This window comes from Galleria mellonella, unplaced genomic scaffold, assembly GCF_026898425.1.
Source record: "Galleria mellonella isolate WM207_F2 unplaced genomic scaffold, CSIRO_AGI_GalMel_v1 utg19, whole genome shotgun sequence".
Lineage (NCBI taxonomy): Eukaryota > Metazoa > Arthropoda > Insecta > Lepidoptera > Pyralidae > Galleria > Galleria mellonella.
This window is the reverse complement of record NW_026442028.1, coordinates 1,937,724-1,953,583: the sequence shown is the minus strand read 5'-3', so window position 1 is coordinate 1,953,583 and position 15,860 is coordinate 1,937,724. Positions and strand designations below refer to the sequence as shown.

At 33.7% G+C, this 15,860-nt stretch overlaps 2 protein-coding genes across 2 annotated transcripts; both read left to right on the top strand.

The window, feature by feature from the left end:
• Positions 1-2,713: 2,713 nt before the first annotated feature.
• Positions 2,714-15,748, top strand: LOC113521223 (glutamic acid-rich protein-like). Its single transcript, XM_026906691.3, has 6 exons — positions 2,714-3,205; positions 5,481-5,598; positions 6,174-8,589; positions 9,375-9,667; positions 14,927-15,131; positions 15,578-15,748. The coding sequence occupies exons 1-6, from the start codon at positions 2,971-2,973 to the stop codon at positions 15,641-15,643; spliced, it is 3,333 nt and encodes a 1,110-aa protein (XP_026762492.2). The 5' UTR covers positions 2,714-2,970; the 3' UTR covers positions 15,644-15,748.
• LOC128200481 (uncharacterized protein K02A2.6-like) lies at positions 9,742-14,604 on the top strand. The gene has a single exon (XM_052894039.1). The coding sequence runs from the start codon at positions 10,217-10,219 to the stop codon at positions 14,504-14,506; it is 4,290 nt and encodes a 1,429-aa protein (XP_052749999.1). The 5' UTR covers positions 9,742-10,216; the 3' UTR covers positions 14,507-14,604.
• Positions 15,749-15,860: the final 112 nt, after the last annotated feature.

Here is a 15,860-nt window from a genome sequence, read left to right as displayed (position 1 = left end):
AAAAAAAAATAAAAAACTTACCAATTACGCTACATACTTATATATAATATATGTAGTATGTATAAGTATATAGCTACTAAATATAAATAATATAAATTATACAGTTTTATTTACATATATCATCCGTTGATCATAAAATGGAGGTGTGGTTGATGATAAAACGTGGCGTTAGGGGAGCTTGGGGTAATTGTAGACTACTGACGTCTTATGCGAGTACATTATACTATGATTGACGTATTCAAATTTGATTTATCTTTGGTATTTCTATACATGAAGATAATATTACGCACCCACCTATGTTAATTATTATTTCAGCCATATGTGGACAGCAGTGGAGAATTACTGCAGAACATAATCCTTCCCCATAAGGGGGGTTTTGTCAATAGTTGCCACGTTTGGTAGGCGGGTTGGCAACCGCAGTTAGGCTTTTAAAGATATTTTATGAAGAACGATACTGCCCGTCCCTCAACCTGATAATGATGTCCAGCCATAAATCACCAGCAGAGAATGAAACAATCAGCTCAGTTGCCCCATCATAAGGAATACACTAAGCATTGATCACAATTATTTCCAGTGGTCATCTTATACAATTATTTTATCAAGATAAAAGTAACCCTAATCCCATGGAGGGAAAGGGATTGTTAGCAATGGAGTTTAACATTGCTAACAATATGCCCTATCAGGTCGACCTCCACGTGGTTCCCCCTAGAAACCATCGTGAACAATTCTTGTTGAATTCGTCACAATAGGCTTACTGACCTGCTTCATTCTCACCTATCATCTCTCACTGGTGCCCTGCCGGTGTATACCAATAGCGCTGGTGGGGTTACCATTCCATTATCACCCATTACAAACCCTAATCCCATTAACAAAAATACATTAAAATCGGTAGAGCTGTTTCGAAGATTATTTTCCATTTATAACAAAATAATTAAAGTCAAGTACATATATACTCTTCTAAAGTAATTATTATAAAGTTTATGCTCGAGTGTATAGTCGCTAAACTAATAATAATGGCAACATGCTGGTAGTATTTAAACTTGTCTAATCAGTTAGTGTGTACAAATTGTCACACATTGCGTGCTTGTTTGCTAATTTGTCAACTGTCAAACTTGTAGCGTAGGAATATGTATATATATGGGACATACAGGACAACAGAACACTGAAAGTTCATTGAACTAGCCAAAATGCAAGTAATGATACCTAACTCCATATGTGAGGTAGGCTTTTTTTAATGGATGAAAATGGAATGGTAACCCCGCCTAGCCTGCGGTATCGGGATACACTGGCACCTGTAAAGGATGATAAGTGAGGTTAGTTTAAAAAGTCGGTGGTTACAGAATAAAACTCGTGTCACTGTAGGGGAATCCAATTCATGTATTAACAGATCCACAACTTTACAATCTAAATACATTTGTATTAAAGCGAATTATCAAATTATACGTCTTTACTGGTCGATGTTCAATCAACAACTGTCAACTGTTGGTCGTTACTTCTAGCTTGTATTGACTATTTTTGGCGGGTAATTATTACGGATATGACTAAGCACTATTTGAAAGGTAAATCAAATCAGCAACGGTAGCACTTGACCAACAGTTATGATACAAATATAATAAAATATTAGTATTCTAAATGTAAAAATGCTAACATTAGTTGGACAATCGTGATTCAATCACGATGAATTCATGAAAAATTAATTGCGATGGTTTCCAGGGGGAACCGCGTGAAGATCGACCTGATAGGGTATATTGCTTGTAATAGATCTGTTGGATTTCATTACTACCAATCCCTCCATCCATATAAATAATGTTTTATTTATACACTAGCCTGCTATGAATTAACAATTTAATTACTCGTATGTAATGAATTAACAATTTAATTACTCGTATGTAATTCCTTGTTCTTAGATTGTAACATGGTTAGCGGAATAAAACTTTCACGTTCAGGTATTATTTTTTAACCCGCTTTCAAAAATATCAGTTTACTACATAACATTATAAAAACAAACAAGCATTAAGCTTATCTGATGGCAAATAGATCTTAAATATAAACAGTAAGTAAATAAATATTATAAATGGTAAATAAGTACCAAATTTTTCCACGCATATAATTAACAAAATTATTTAATAATTAAACATGTAAATATATAGCTTCTTATTATTTTCATTTGAAGTAAAAAAGTCTTTCTCTTATACATTTAAAGCAACTGTGCCGTAAACTTAAAAGCAAAATCCTCAATCTATGAACTAAAGTATAAAGGGCTATACTATAACGGCGCCATCTTTATTTCACTTTCAGTGACTGAACTATATACCTAAGTATATGAGTATTGAAATTTTATAACTCGTTTAAAAAGAGCTTCTTTAGTTTTTCTACAAACTTAAAATCTATTAAAAACATATAAATAATTCTCACTGTCACTTTTTAGCACTTATTAATTCTTTACGTAATATAAGTACTTACCCAAATGTAATCTACCATTATAAACCCCATATACATTATAAATTTAAGTAAATCCCTCATAATATGAGACTCATATATTGATACATGTTAGGCAAAGAAAACGGATTAACTCTATTTTTGCCAATTCTTCTACTAACATGACCATTGACGGATACTTTATCATTCATTACTCTGTATCTATGGACGAATAAAAACGAATGGAACAGAATATGGACATGATCTGTGGGTATTAGTATGAGAGATTACTTGCTCTGTGGGATGAGTGAATTTAAAAAAGTTAACGGCAAACGCTTTTTGAATTTCGTTTTTTCTCCTTAATTTTTTTTCATGTTTTCAATACTTATACTTTCATTAGAATTGTCAATTATAATTCAAATTTATGCAACCTAACCAAGGTATCTTACCCTATAGAGGCGTAAATACATTAAAGTGACTGTGAAATAAATAAGACTTAGTACTGTGTATTGTTTATACTTTAAGCACTTTTTATGGTATCAAATAATAAACATGCAAAGAACAAGAATTCCATCACCTTCGCGTTCTCATGGAAGCATCACTCCACGTCGCACATCACGTAGGACCCATAGTCGTAGTGTGACTTCTCCGACCCCGTCCAACGCCTCTGATAAATTAACGTCAATAATACAATTCGGAGAGAAAAACAGGAACTCTTTTGTACTATCTCCAATGAACTACAGGCGATCTTTATTAACTGACAATACAGATATTGATGAACCAAGACGTGAGTACAAATTATTATTCGTAAATAATTTACAAAATCATTACCCACTAACTACCCGTGACCCGCAACATGCATCTTCTATCTTAATCCTAGATAATAACAAATTTCATTCAAAGTATTCATATATAGAATAACACACACCCTAATATGTTTACAAACTCAAATTTAGAATATAAAATAAATGGCGTACATATAAATAAAAACTATCCTATTTCTCAAGTTGGAATAAACAATCCATATTTACAAAATGAAATATGAAATGAGGATATCTGCAAATGAGCCAAAGTAACAAACAGCCTGAAGGATAAGCAGTCAGAAATGACAATGAGCTGGACACATAGCTCGAAGAATTGACAACCAATGGGGAGAAAGAATCTTGAGTAGCAACCTTAAACAGGCCAACACAGTGTAGAACAACATCCGGCTCGATGAAATAATGACCTCAAGATTGCAGAGTCATTGGATGCAGGTGCTTCTCGACTATTCCTTATAGCAGTGGCTGATATGATGATTTACAAAACTGTATTTAAATCAGTAGTTATTTTAGAAATTAGTGTGAATGAACATGGTGACATATCGTCATAGTCGTAGAATACTGACGGATCTGACAAAAATTACATATATAGATCCGTCAGTATTCTACGACTATGACGATATGATTTTTATATATTAAGATCATTTATTATAAATAAAACATAATTATGAAAGTAATGTCTCAAAATGAGAATAATCATTATTATGAACCTAGTATTTGGTGTAGTGCAATACCCTCCATTCATATTTTTTTTCAATTGGTAAAAATGACTATACTATTGACTCACCAATGAAAGATGGTAGACGAAGACGAAAGTTCAAGTCAGTTGGTCCATAGTAGTGAATTTAACAATAATAAACCACAATGACATCGACCTGATAGGGTATATTGCTAGCAATGGAGCTGAGCCCATTACTAACAATCCCTTTCCCCCCCCTCTGTCCATATTGGTTTATCTTCAATTAAAATTAATATGTAAGTGCTTTACTTTATCATAATTATAATTATGAATAATTTTTTTTAATTACCTATGATTATTTCCAAATATAGAAACCTTGTTAAGAATCTAGTGCCTGAAGGGTCCACCTTATAGAGCTAAGGACATAAAAACCCTATTCTTCATAAATCATAATAGGATTTAATGAACTAGTTGTTTTAGAGCATTGTACAAATCATCAAGTTCAATTTTAGGCACTTTGGTTTTTTACATATATATATATATATATATATATATATATATACGAGGTTGTAAAATTAATGAACTAGTACTATTAGTTTTAGAGCATTGTACAAATCAAATCCTATTATCAGTCATATGTAATAAAATATCACTTTATTTTAGGCACTTTGGATAATTTTATTCCACACGAGCTTTGAGGCGTCTGAGCACATCGACGTATATATATATATATATATATATATATATATATATATATATATATATATATATATATATAATATATATATATATATATATATATATATATATTATTAAATCTATTAATAGTTGTCCTACTTATTAGCAGGTTTGAGTAATAGTAATCATAAACTAAAAAATATTTTTTTAATAGGTAATAAAAAAACAGTCACCCTGCTTGCGCTAACGGTATCTGCTGGTGGGGTACTAGCGAGGAATGATAAATGAGGATGAAAGTAAATCGGTTGGTCTATTGTGACAAATTGACTAACGATTAGTCAGGAGGATTTTTAGTAGGGACTGCATGAATGTCTACCTGACAATATATATTATTAGTATTCTCCTCATTTGGGGAAAAGGATTGTTAGTAATGGGGCGCAACAGCCCCAGTGTTAGCAATACACTCATCCTACACTCAGTTGATGAATCAGTTAAGAATAAAAGCATTTTCACTTACCAAAAAAATCATTCCAATTAATTATTCTTTATTACTAATAATCCCATCCTCTACAATCTGAAAAAGTTGTATGCTATTATATAAAATTGAAAATGCCAGGGGAAAATATAATAATAATAATATTTTTTTATTGGATTTTACTTACCTCTAAGAAAATGATTTTTATTTAATCCAAATCAGTTGTTTTGTAATGATTTCAATTAATTATAAAAAAAAATATGCAACTGTGGGTTAAATCTATAAATCTAAATAATAAATTGTCAAAATCCACAACCAACATGATTTTATACAGTTTCACAGATATTCGTTATTGTCCATTATTTAAAAAAAACTATGAAATTGTTGACTGACATATCTGTAATTCCAGGTCGAAGCTGGTGGAAGAAACTAAATGAGAATACAACAGATGTAATTGATTTAATAAATATCAAAGAAGCACAATTGAACAATGTTGTTGAAGAGTACATTGATGTTGAAGTGCTCAGGTATGAATTGTAATTAATGATATCCATGATCAATATCAAACTTATCTCAGCAATAATACAAATCATTATATAATTAAGCAAACCTTTTAATATGGATACCTATTAAACATTTGATAAAAGAATACCAAATATTTATTACCATAAACACTAAGCACATACTTCTTATACTTAAAAAACCCTCTTGACCATGACAAACTGGTATATGTATTTTTTTATACAACTTATAATGATAAACAAGCTGACAGCTTACCTGATAGAAAGTGGTAACCATTGCCTACAAACATTAGCAGTACCATGGACATAACAGAGTATACTGTTTCGCCCATGATACCCTCCATGCGTTGCCATACCTGAGGACTCAGGTGTTATTCCTCTGTACCTTGTAAATTCACTGCCATATGGCATACCCACCCATCAAACTGAAACACAGCCATGCAAACACAACTGCTTCACGATAGAAATATGAATGGGAGAAAGGTGCCTAAACAAATGACTTTTGTACAAAGTCGCCCTCAGGTAAAACATGTATTATTCATATACTATATTAAGTTTATATAATTATTTTTATATTTCAGCCAAGAAAAAAAGAATTACACTTTAGATTTGCCTGAAAGCAGTGACAATGAATCTATAAGCAGCATAGTAATTCCACAACGTAAACTCTTTACTCAGAAAGAAAATCAACCAAACAAAGGATTTGGTCAGCTAATAGAAACTGGAGAAACACAAGCTAAACTTCATAAAACTAATACAAATCTTGAAAAGTCAATAAATGTTGCACCAAAAACTCTTTTTGGACAGGGTTCCAAGCCAAGGTCTAAAATTGCATTTCCTGCTGCTCTACTTAAGATTTCACCAAATAAAACAGCTAATAAAACCAAAGAGATAATACCAGCTGAAGTAAAAGGGCAAGTTAGAAATCTTTTTGGCAACAAAGCAGGTACTAAGCGAAAAAATATATTTGCCGACTTTATTGTGTCTGATAGTGAAGATGAAATATCTGACATACAACCTAGAGTTTTTGGTTTTCAAAAAAGATCTGATCAAATACCACATCGCCGAAGCAGTTCCACATCTCACGGTCTAAGAGACATATCACCAACCTCCAGTATTACCACTGATATTGAAATGTATGATTGGAACTTACTACCATCTTCCACAATGGTTGAAAATCAACTGGAAGATAATATGATTGCCAACGGTAAAACCCCAGTGAAGAGAGCCAAGCTAAGCAAACTTTCTGTAGCAAAAGAATCTGAAACTAGAAGTGTAAATGCTGATTATAACAAAAATATACCTAATAGTAACATTGAGAAAACTAATGAACTACATTTTGAAGCTCACCATGAAGAATTGCAAAACATGTCTCATAATGGTCAAAAGTCAGGTCAAGTTAATGAAATTGTAACTAGCAAAAATACTTCAAAAAAAGATGAATCTAGTACCACATATAGAAAAAAAGATGTTGATAATACGAAAATTATCGCCACAAATAATGAAACAGTTCAAGATAAATATAATGGTGGTGTTGAAAATAATATAGGTAATAGTAAATGTGATAAAGTTTCTAATGTAAATGTTAGTACTAAAGATGAAGTTCACAAAATAGTGGACACGGAAGATGATAAAGAAATTAAAAATAATAGTCATATAGTTAAACAACAAGAACCGAGAACTGAAACTGAAGAAGTAAAAGAAATGGAAAATGAAACCAATAATTATAACAGTAAGGAGATTCAAGAAGAAAACCAAGAAGATGAAGTAGATAATGAAAATGAAGTTGAGGAAGAAAATAAAGAGATCCAAGAAAGTGATGAAGAGGATCATGATAATCAAAATTTGCAATATGAAAGCGAAGATGAGCATACTGGAAGCCAAAATCAAGATATATCTTCGACTAAAGAGGAAAGTCATGAAGATGAAGAAATGGATGATGAAAATGAAGTCGATAATTATCACAACAAGGAGGTGGAAGAGGAAAACCAAGAAGATGAAGAAGTAGATAATGAAAATGAAGTTGAGGATGAAAATAAAGAGATCCAAGAAAGTGATGAAGAGGATCATGATAATCAAAATTTACAATATAAAAGCGAAGATAAGCATACTGGAAGCCGAAACCAAGATATATCTTCGACTAAAGAGGAAAGTCATGAAGATGAAGAAATGGATGATGAAAATGAAGACGATAATTATCACAGCAAGGAGGTGGAAGAGGAAAACCAAGAAGACGAAGAAGAAATGGAAAATGAAAACGAAACTGAGGATAAAAGTGAAGAAATTCAAGAAAATGAAGAAGAAAAACATGACGATCAAATACTACAATATGAAAGTGAAGAAGATCAAAATGAAAGCCAAGAACAAAATATACCTTCTGATGAAGAAGAAGAGGAAATTGATAAATCAGAACAAATAAATGAGACAGAACAAAAAACGTCTGAAGATTGTAACATAACTAAGACAAACAACACGAGACCTGGAACAAGAGAAAAATCACCTGAAGCTATTCTTTCTAACAAAACAAATCATATTGAATCTTTCACTGCACAAGGTCGTAACACCAGTATCAGAATGACTAAAAGTATGACCAAACCACTAAATGTAAAACCGAGTATGGCGCTACTTAGAGAGAGCACAGGTGTATCTGATGGTACTAAAAATTCTAGTGCAGAGGGATCTGGTTGGGACTCTCATAGGACTACGAGAAAAACGTTACGGCAAACATTTGGTCGTGATTTTACTCCGCGCAAATCTCTAAGAGCGTTGGTTATGGAAAAATCTGCTAAACGTCATACAGTTTACAATGACGAAAATATGGCGACTAATGAACCAATAGGAGACACTGAATTACCTGAATTATCTACTCATGAATATAACGATGATGAAGCAGAATTGGAATCAACGCACGAAACTTTGAAGCAAATGAGGCAAACAACATTGGAGATATATTTGCAAAAGATCAAAAAACAGAATATGGAAAAGAAAAAGAAAATGGTAAGCATTTTAATTTGTTTTTCTGTACAATTAGTTGACCATTTATGCATATTTTCTTTCGTTTATTCTCATTATCAATATATCAAAGGTTATCTGTCCATTGCTGTACATAAGCCTCCTCCATAGATTGCCATAAGGAATCGGACCATTGTTTATGGTAATTTACCATTGGGAGGATTTTGCCAGTAATTACAATGCCCAGCAGGCAGATTGACAACTGTAGTTTGGATTTTGGTGATGTTTTAAAACCTAAACCATTAAGCTCCCTTACTCGTCTTACGACATCCACAGGAAAGCAAGGGGTGACCCATTCTATGCTTGGATTACACGGCATAGAATGACCCACTACATTATTTTATACACTGTTATTTCTTTATAATACATAAACAAAAGGTTTTTGTATGATTGTATACATTATTTTTTGTAAGCTTTTTTTAACTAGTTCTTCTTCGCGACTTTATATTCGTAAACAGGAATTATCGATTTATCTGAATAAAAATATAGCCTTCCTTAATAATAAGTTTTTTTCCCACCAGTAATAGAACATGTGTACCAAATAACATGACAAATGGTTAATCTCTTAAAATGCCAAGAGAAAACAAAATGTTATACACATATTAAGTTTGTAATTTTTTTTTTTTTTTTGCAAGTCTGATATATATGCGACAAATTTTTTAATTGAGAGAATGTATGAGGTATTGATAATAATTTGATCAACGCTAAGCGACCTGCTATAAGACAGAACATTAACCAAATCTAAAAAACATATCTTTATTTATTAACAGGAAGAAGAGGTCCGGAATTCACTTAAAGCTCCAAGCACAAGAGATGTGCTCAATCCGTTCAAAGTGCCCGCTCGCCCTAATTTTACATTACAGCGAGCTACTACAAAAACGGTTAGGAATAAAAATAAATCAAAAAGTAAACAAGTGAAATCATCAGTATTAGATTTGGGTGATCTACCAACAGAACTATTGGAAGACATGAAGTACAAGCCACCACCACGGTTCCAACCCAGGAACGCGTCGTGGATCACTAAACGTCTTTATAAATTCTTAGAAACAAAGTTGGAACCCAAGTAAGTCGCCCTTATAAATACATACTTTAAAAGACTTGTATTTTATCATCAAATCAAATCTGAAATAATCAGCATCCGTATATGAGGTGTTATGGAAGTGCAACAGGGCATTTTTCTCTAAGAAATATGGGCTGAAAACTTCAATAATTTTATCCCCCCGTACTAATACGTCGTGTTCGGCGAAAAAGGGATTGTTAGTAATGGGACCCAACTGCCCTATTTACTATCAATATATCCTATCTCTTTTTTATTGTGAAAATAGAATACCAACCCTGCCTGCGCTAATGGTATACGCTGGCGGCCAGTGAAGGGTGATAGATGATAATGAAAATAAACCAGTTAGCACATCATGACAAATTAATCGGAAATTAACCGCGATGGTTTCCAGAGGGAACCGCGTGGAGATAGCCACTGGAAACTGTTACAACCTCATCGTATACTCTTTTTAAAAAACATATTAACCTCTGACATTTTTTACTGTCTTAGATTTAAATATATACTCTGTCATGTGAAATTGCATTTTATTAAATTGGCGACGAGGATTTTAAAATGAATCCGGAATTAATGGAAGAATTCCTTAAGGTACAACAAAACCAACAAACACAAATAACTAAAATACTGGAATTACTTACACAAACAGTAATACAAGTAAGTGGAACGTCACAGACCCCTACTACGAGTGCAACAGACTCGAGCATATTGACAACATCGTCAAACACAGTCTTAAAAAATTTTAAATGCGATCAATTCAATCCCGCAACAACGGATATACATAATTTCATAGACTACTTTGAAGTCAAATGTAACATATGGGGTGGAGACACTGACAATGTGAAGAGACAATTACTTTTCACATGCCTTAGCCCTGAAATATTCCATGAAGTTAAGGTAGCGTTCACACCGCATTTTGAAACATCGACATATAACGACATTAAAATTAAATTAATTGACCTTTATGGTACTAGAAAAACAAGGTATAAAGCCCTCACTGATTTTTGGAATGCAACACGTCAACAAAACGAGTCAATGACAAATTATGCAAACAGGCTAAAGGAACTGAGTAAGGATTGCAAATATGACAATTTGCTAGAGAGACAATTACGAGATAGATTTGCAACAGGCCTTAATCATGCAGCGTTAGAGATAGACCTAAAACAAAGATGGCCTGACCTGCTTGAGAAAGATGAGACTGGAAAATTAATAGAAGTCACATTCCAACAACTATTTACTTTCGCTCAATCCAGAGAGATAGCAGAATCTGATAACATTGTTAGAAGAATAAGAGACAATAAACATAAACGTACAAACAATAAAAACAATAAAGTTATAAACAGAAAACTCAAAAAAGACCACTGTTTCAGATGTGGAAATAAACAGAAGCATAGTAATGATGAATGCAAAGCTATAAATCATAATTGCAAAGCATGTGACACAATCGGCCATTTCGAATCATGTTGCATTAAAACAGGACGCGCTTTTATTGACAGCAGGCCGCACACACAAAGCATTAAAAGGACTCAAAACACCACTTCATCTCGCTACCAAGACGCGAATGAATCATCATCATCATCATCGTCAACTACTACAGACGACGAATGTAGTGAACAAGGAGTATATCACCTTAACAAGAACAAAGACTGCAAGAGAATAGACCCCATTATCAATGGCATACCCTGTACAATGGATTGGGATACAGGTTCGAAGTTCTCTATTATAAATACAAAATTTTGGAAACAAATTGGATCACCACAATTAAAACGTTCACCACCTCTGAAAGCATATGGAAATAATGATTTTAAACTTAAACCAAGAGGACTAACAGAAGTATCAGTGGAAATACAGGGAAAACAAAAAATTCTTCCTGTCATTGTCATGAAGACTTCAGACCCTATGCTGTTTGGATTAGACTGGAGTGAAATGTTTGGAATGGAATTTCCGGAAGCTGTATATTCTATTAAAGCAATTAATGAACAACAGACACTACAAAACATCCTAACAAATTACGCAACACTTTTCAACAACAAACTTGGTAAAGTAAAAAACTATCAGGTCAACATTCACATTAAACCGGGAACAGAAGCAAAACATTTTCCACCACGTCCTGTAAAATTCAGTATCAAAAAGAACATTGAACTGGAACTAGATCGATTAGTGCAAGAAGGGATTATCACAAAAGTGGATCCTAACATAACACCCGTAGAATGGTCAACTCCAACAGTTAATGTCGTAAAACCTAATGGTCAAATTCGTATTTGCGGTGATTATCGCGTCACAATCAACCCTGCATTAATAACACACCTACATCCAGTACCACTTTTTGACCAATTAAGACAACAGCTTGCAAATGGTGAAAAATTTTCCAAAATTGACTTAAAGGATGCATATCTTCAATTTGAAATTGCCCCTGAATCAAAAAAGTATCTTACAATAACAACACATAAAGGATATTTCCAATACAATCGAATGCCCTTCGGTATTGCAACAGCACCATCAATTTTTCAACATTATTTAGAAAAACTACTAGACAACATCCCGAATACGGCCGTCTACTTCGATGATATTGCAGTAACAGGAAAAAATGACAGCGAACACCTAAGTACTCTGACGTCAGTACTCAAGAGATTGCTAGAAGCTGGCCTCAAAGTTAACTTAAAAAAATGTAGTTTTCTCCAACCCGAAATTGAATATCTTGGACACATAATTGACGCACGTGGTGTACGCCCAACTAAAACAAAAATTGATGCAATCGCTAAAGCTCCAGCGCCAAACAATACTAAAGAACTACGATCTTTTTTAGGAATGGTCAACTTTTACGAGCGATTCATTCCGCACTTACATACACTTTGTTCAGACTTGCACGACTTAACATCTTCACGAAAAAAATGGAAATGGACGAAAGAATTACAAACCGCATTTGAAAAGGTAAAAACCTGCATAACAAAAACAAGACCTCTGATAGCTTATGATGATAAACGAATGCTTTATCTAGCATGTGATGCTTCCGAAAAAGGACTTGGGGCTGTTCTTTTCCACAAAGAACACAATATTGAACAACCGGTCGCATATGCTTCTAGGAAATTAAAACCTGCAGAAAGTAAATACTCTGTAATAGACCGAGAAGCATTAGCTATCTACTTTGGTATCAAAAAATTTGATCAGTTCTTAAGAGGAGTCCGTTTTACATTAATTACTGATCACAAACCTTTAATCTACCTTTTAGGCCCACAAAGAAATCTGCCTAAACTTGTTAATAACAGATTGGTGAGATGGGCGTTAGCAATTGGGTGTTATAATTATCACATTGAGTATCGAAAGGGAGAACACAATATTCTTGCAGACTTTTTGTCAAGAATGCCAAACCCTGACCAAATACCGTCTGAAGGTGAACTGACTGTACATAAAATAGGCACGCGATTGCAAGCGATAAAAATGATTGATTTAACACTTTCAGAGAAACTGATTAAAGAAGAAACAGGAAAAGATCCCGTCCTAAGGGAAGTATCCAATCATATTAAACTTGGCTGGAAGAATCAATGTAATAGTCACCTAAAACCTTACTATCGAAAACGTGAAGAACTTGCCATCGAGAATAAAATTATAATGTGGGGCGGAAGAATTGTAATTCCACAAGGGATACAAAAAGCTGTATTACACTACCTCCACCGCGGCCATCCAGGCACATCTGCTATGCGAGCTCTGGCTAGATTTTATGTCTGGTGGCCCTCCATAGACGAAGATATAGATAGATATATTAAACTTTGCCATAAATGTCAAGAAAACAGGCCGAATGATCCAGAACTCCCTATTTACTCTTGGTCTATCCCAGAAAAAAATTGGGAAAGAATTCATATTGATTTCGCAGGTCCTTTCGAAGGAAAGTATTGGGTAGTAGTTGTTGATGCTTTATCAAAATGGATTGAAGTACGACCAATGACTAAAACTACTACAGTAAAACTATGTGCTAAACTGGATGGAATATTTACTACTTTCGGTCTACCCAAGATTATTGTATCTGATAATGGTCCACAATTTACGTCGCATGAGTTTGAAAATTATTGCAAGCAGTATGGAATCTTACATATTCGGGTATCACCGTACCATCCTCGCTCCAACGGATTAGCAGAACGCCTTGTTCGCACTTTCAAGACCCGGTTATCAGCCAGTAACGAAGACGGAGCTAACTTGAAACAACGCTTAAGAAATTTCCTGTTCAGTTATCGTAATACACCACATTCTACAACAGGTAAATCTCCAGCACAAATAATGTTTGGCCATCAACTAAATTGTGTATTTGACAATCTACGCCCAGATTTAAGAAAAACACTAAATTTCAAACAACTTCAAACTAACTTACATGGAGATCAGCCTTTAAAAGAATTTAAGAGTGGTGACCCAGTTTATATACGCACGCGAAATGAATCAACTTGGCATCCTGCTACTGTAACATTACGTACTCACCGTTATTCGTACCTAGTTCAAACACCTGATGGTGTGGAAAAACGAAGACATGCAGATCATATACGTTCTCGAGCAATTGATGAAGCTGAAAGTACCAAAATAGGAGGAATGGTTAAAGAACCATCTCAAGACTCACAAGCGAGTATGACTCCATTACAGGCCCCAACATCAGAAATTCAGGAACCTTCTCCAGAGCAAACTCAAGCAAATGCTCCAATTACACCGTTACAAACATCACCCTGTGAGCTACCACAAGAATGGCAACAATTGACATCAATACCACTTACTAAAGAGGCATATTCTACGGCCGAGGAAACAGCCGTACCATTGCGTCGTAGTGTACGTACCAGACGCCCTCCGAGACGACTACTTTATGATTAAGAAACATTGTAGAGACAGACAAACATTGTATATAAATCATATTCATTGGGGAGTAATGTTACAACCTCATCGTATACTCTTTTTAAAAAACATATTAACCTCTGACATTTTTTACTGTCTTAGATTTAAATATATACTCTGTCATGTGAAATTGCATTTTATTAAAGAAACTATCATGATTAATTCCTGATGAATTCATCATGATGGGCTAACTGGCCTGTTTTCATTCTCATCTATCACCCTTCACTGGTGCTCCGCCAGCGTATCCCGTTAGCGCAGGTGGGGTTACCATACCATTTTTCCCCATAAAAAAAATATCACTGACTGTTAACCCCACCAACAGAACACGTTGCATAGTGTAGGCAGGGTTACTATTCCATTTTTATATTTAAAAAAAATAGCACTTTTACATATTTTCAGGTACGATTACAAGACGCGTTTACGTTCTGAGAAATTAGTGGAAACGATATATAACTTTACAAAAGACGTACGCCGACACCCCGTCGCCCCAATCGATGCAGTCGAAGTACTGAAGCACGAGATGGCCAGATTAAATGTTGTCAAGACACACTTTGAATTTTATCAGTTCTTCCACGATTTTATGCCCAGAGATATAAGAGTGAAGGTAAATATAGTCGATTTTTGTTGTCATAAAATAATAAAACTTTGTCTATGAAATTAGCGTATCAAATAAAAAAAAAAAATTAACAGCTTATAAAAAAAATATGCTTTATTTTATCGAATTGACTTTCGTAATTAATGCAATCGTATATTTAATTGATTGATCGTAACAGAATCAGAAATTATTGTAAGCAACAAATCTTTTATCGCACCTAAAAGTTTTGCGAAAAATATAGAATTATTAGGTAAAAAATTTACAAATAGGATGAATGCTAAGAAGAGATGTTCTGTTGAAATCCCATAATTTTGTCCCCTAAGAGGAAAGATAACCGATTTACTAATTCTTTAACTGTTTTTGTGTCAAAATAAATTATTTAATTTCCTTATTGAAAAATGTCCCCAACTATGAAACTAGCAATTTCATATGTTTTTTTCTTTATTTATTTCCAGGTTAACCCTGACGTGGTAAATGGCATACCTTTGCCACGACACGGAGTATTTGCTGATATTTTGTGAAACAGCACTATTTTACAATGTTAAAAATATTAATGTACCTAATTCTGTTAATTGGAAACTAATATTATTAATTTAGAATTATAAATTAAAAATTTTATACTTGCATCTTTTCGTTTTATATAGTATCTGCGGAACTTCTGTGAGCAGAATACTGCAGATATGTACCTAAATATTTTATATCACATCAACATTGGACTTAGAAAATACTAACCAAACC

Coding starts and splice junctions, on each gene's coding strand:
- LOC113521223 (XM_026906691.3), top strand. CDS start 2,971: ATGCAAAGAACAAGAATTCCATCACCTTCGCGTTCTCATGGAAGCATC. Junction 3,206..5,480: donor AGATATTGATGAACCAAGAC/GTGAGTACAAAT, acceptor CTGTAATTCCAG/GTCGAAGCTGGTGGAAGAAA. Junction 5,599..6,173: donor ATTGATGTTGAAGTGCTCAG/GTATGAATTGTA, acceptor TTTATATTTCAG/CCAAGAAAAAAAGAATTACA.
- LOC128200481 (XM_052894039.1), top strand. CDS start 10,217: ATGAATCCGGAATTAATGGAAGAATTCCTTAAGGTACAACAAAACCAA.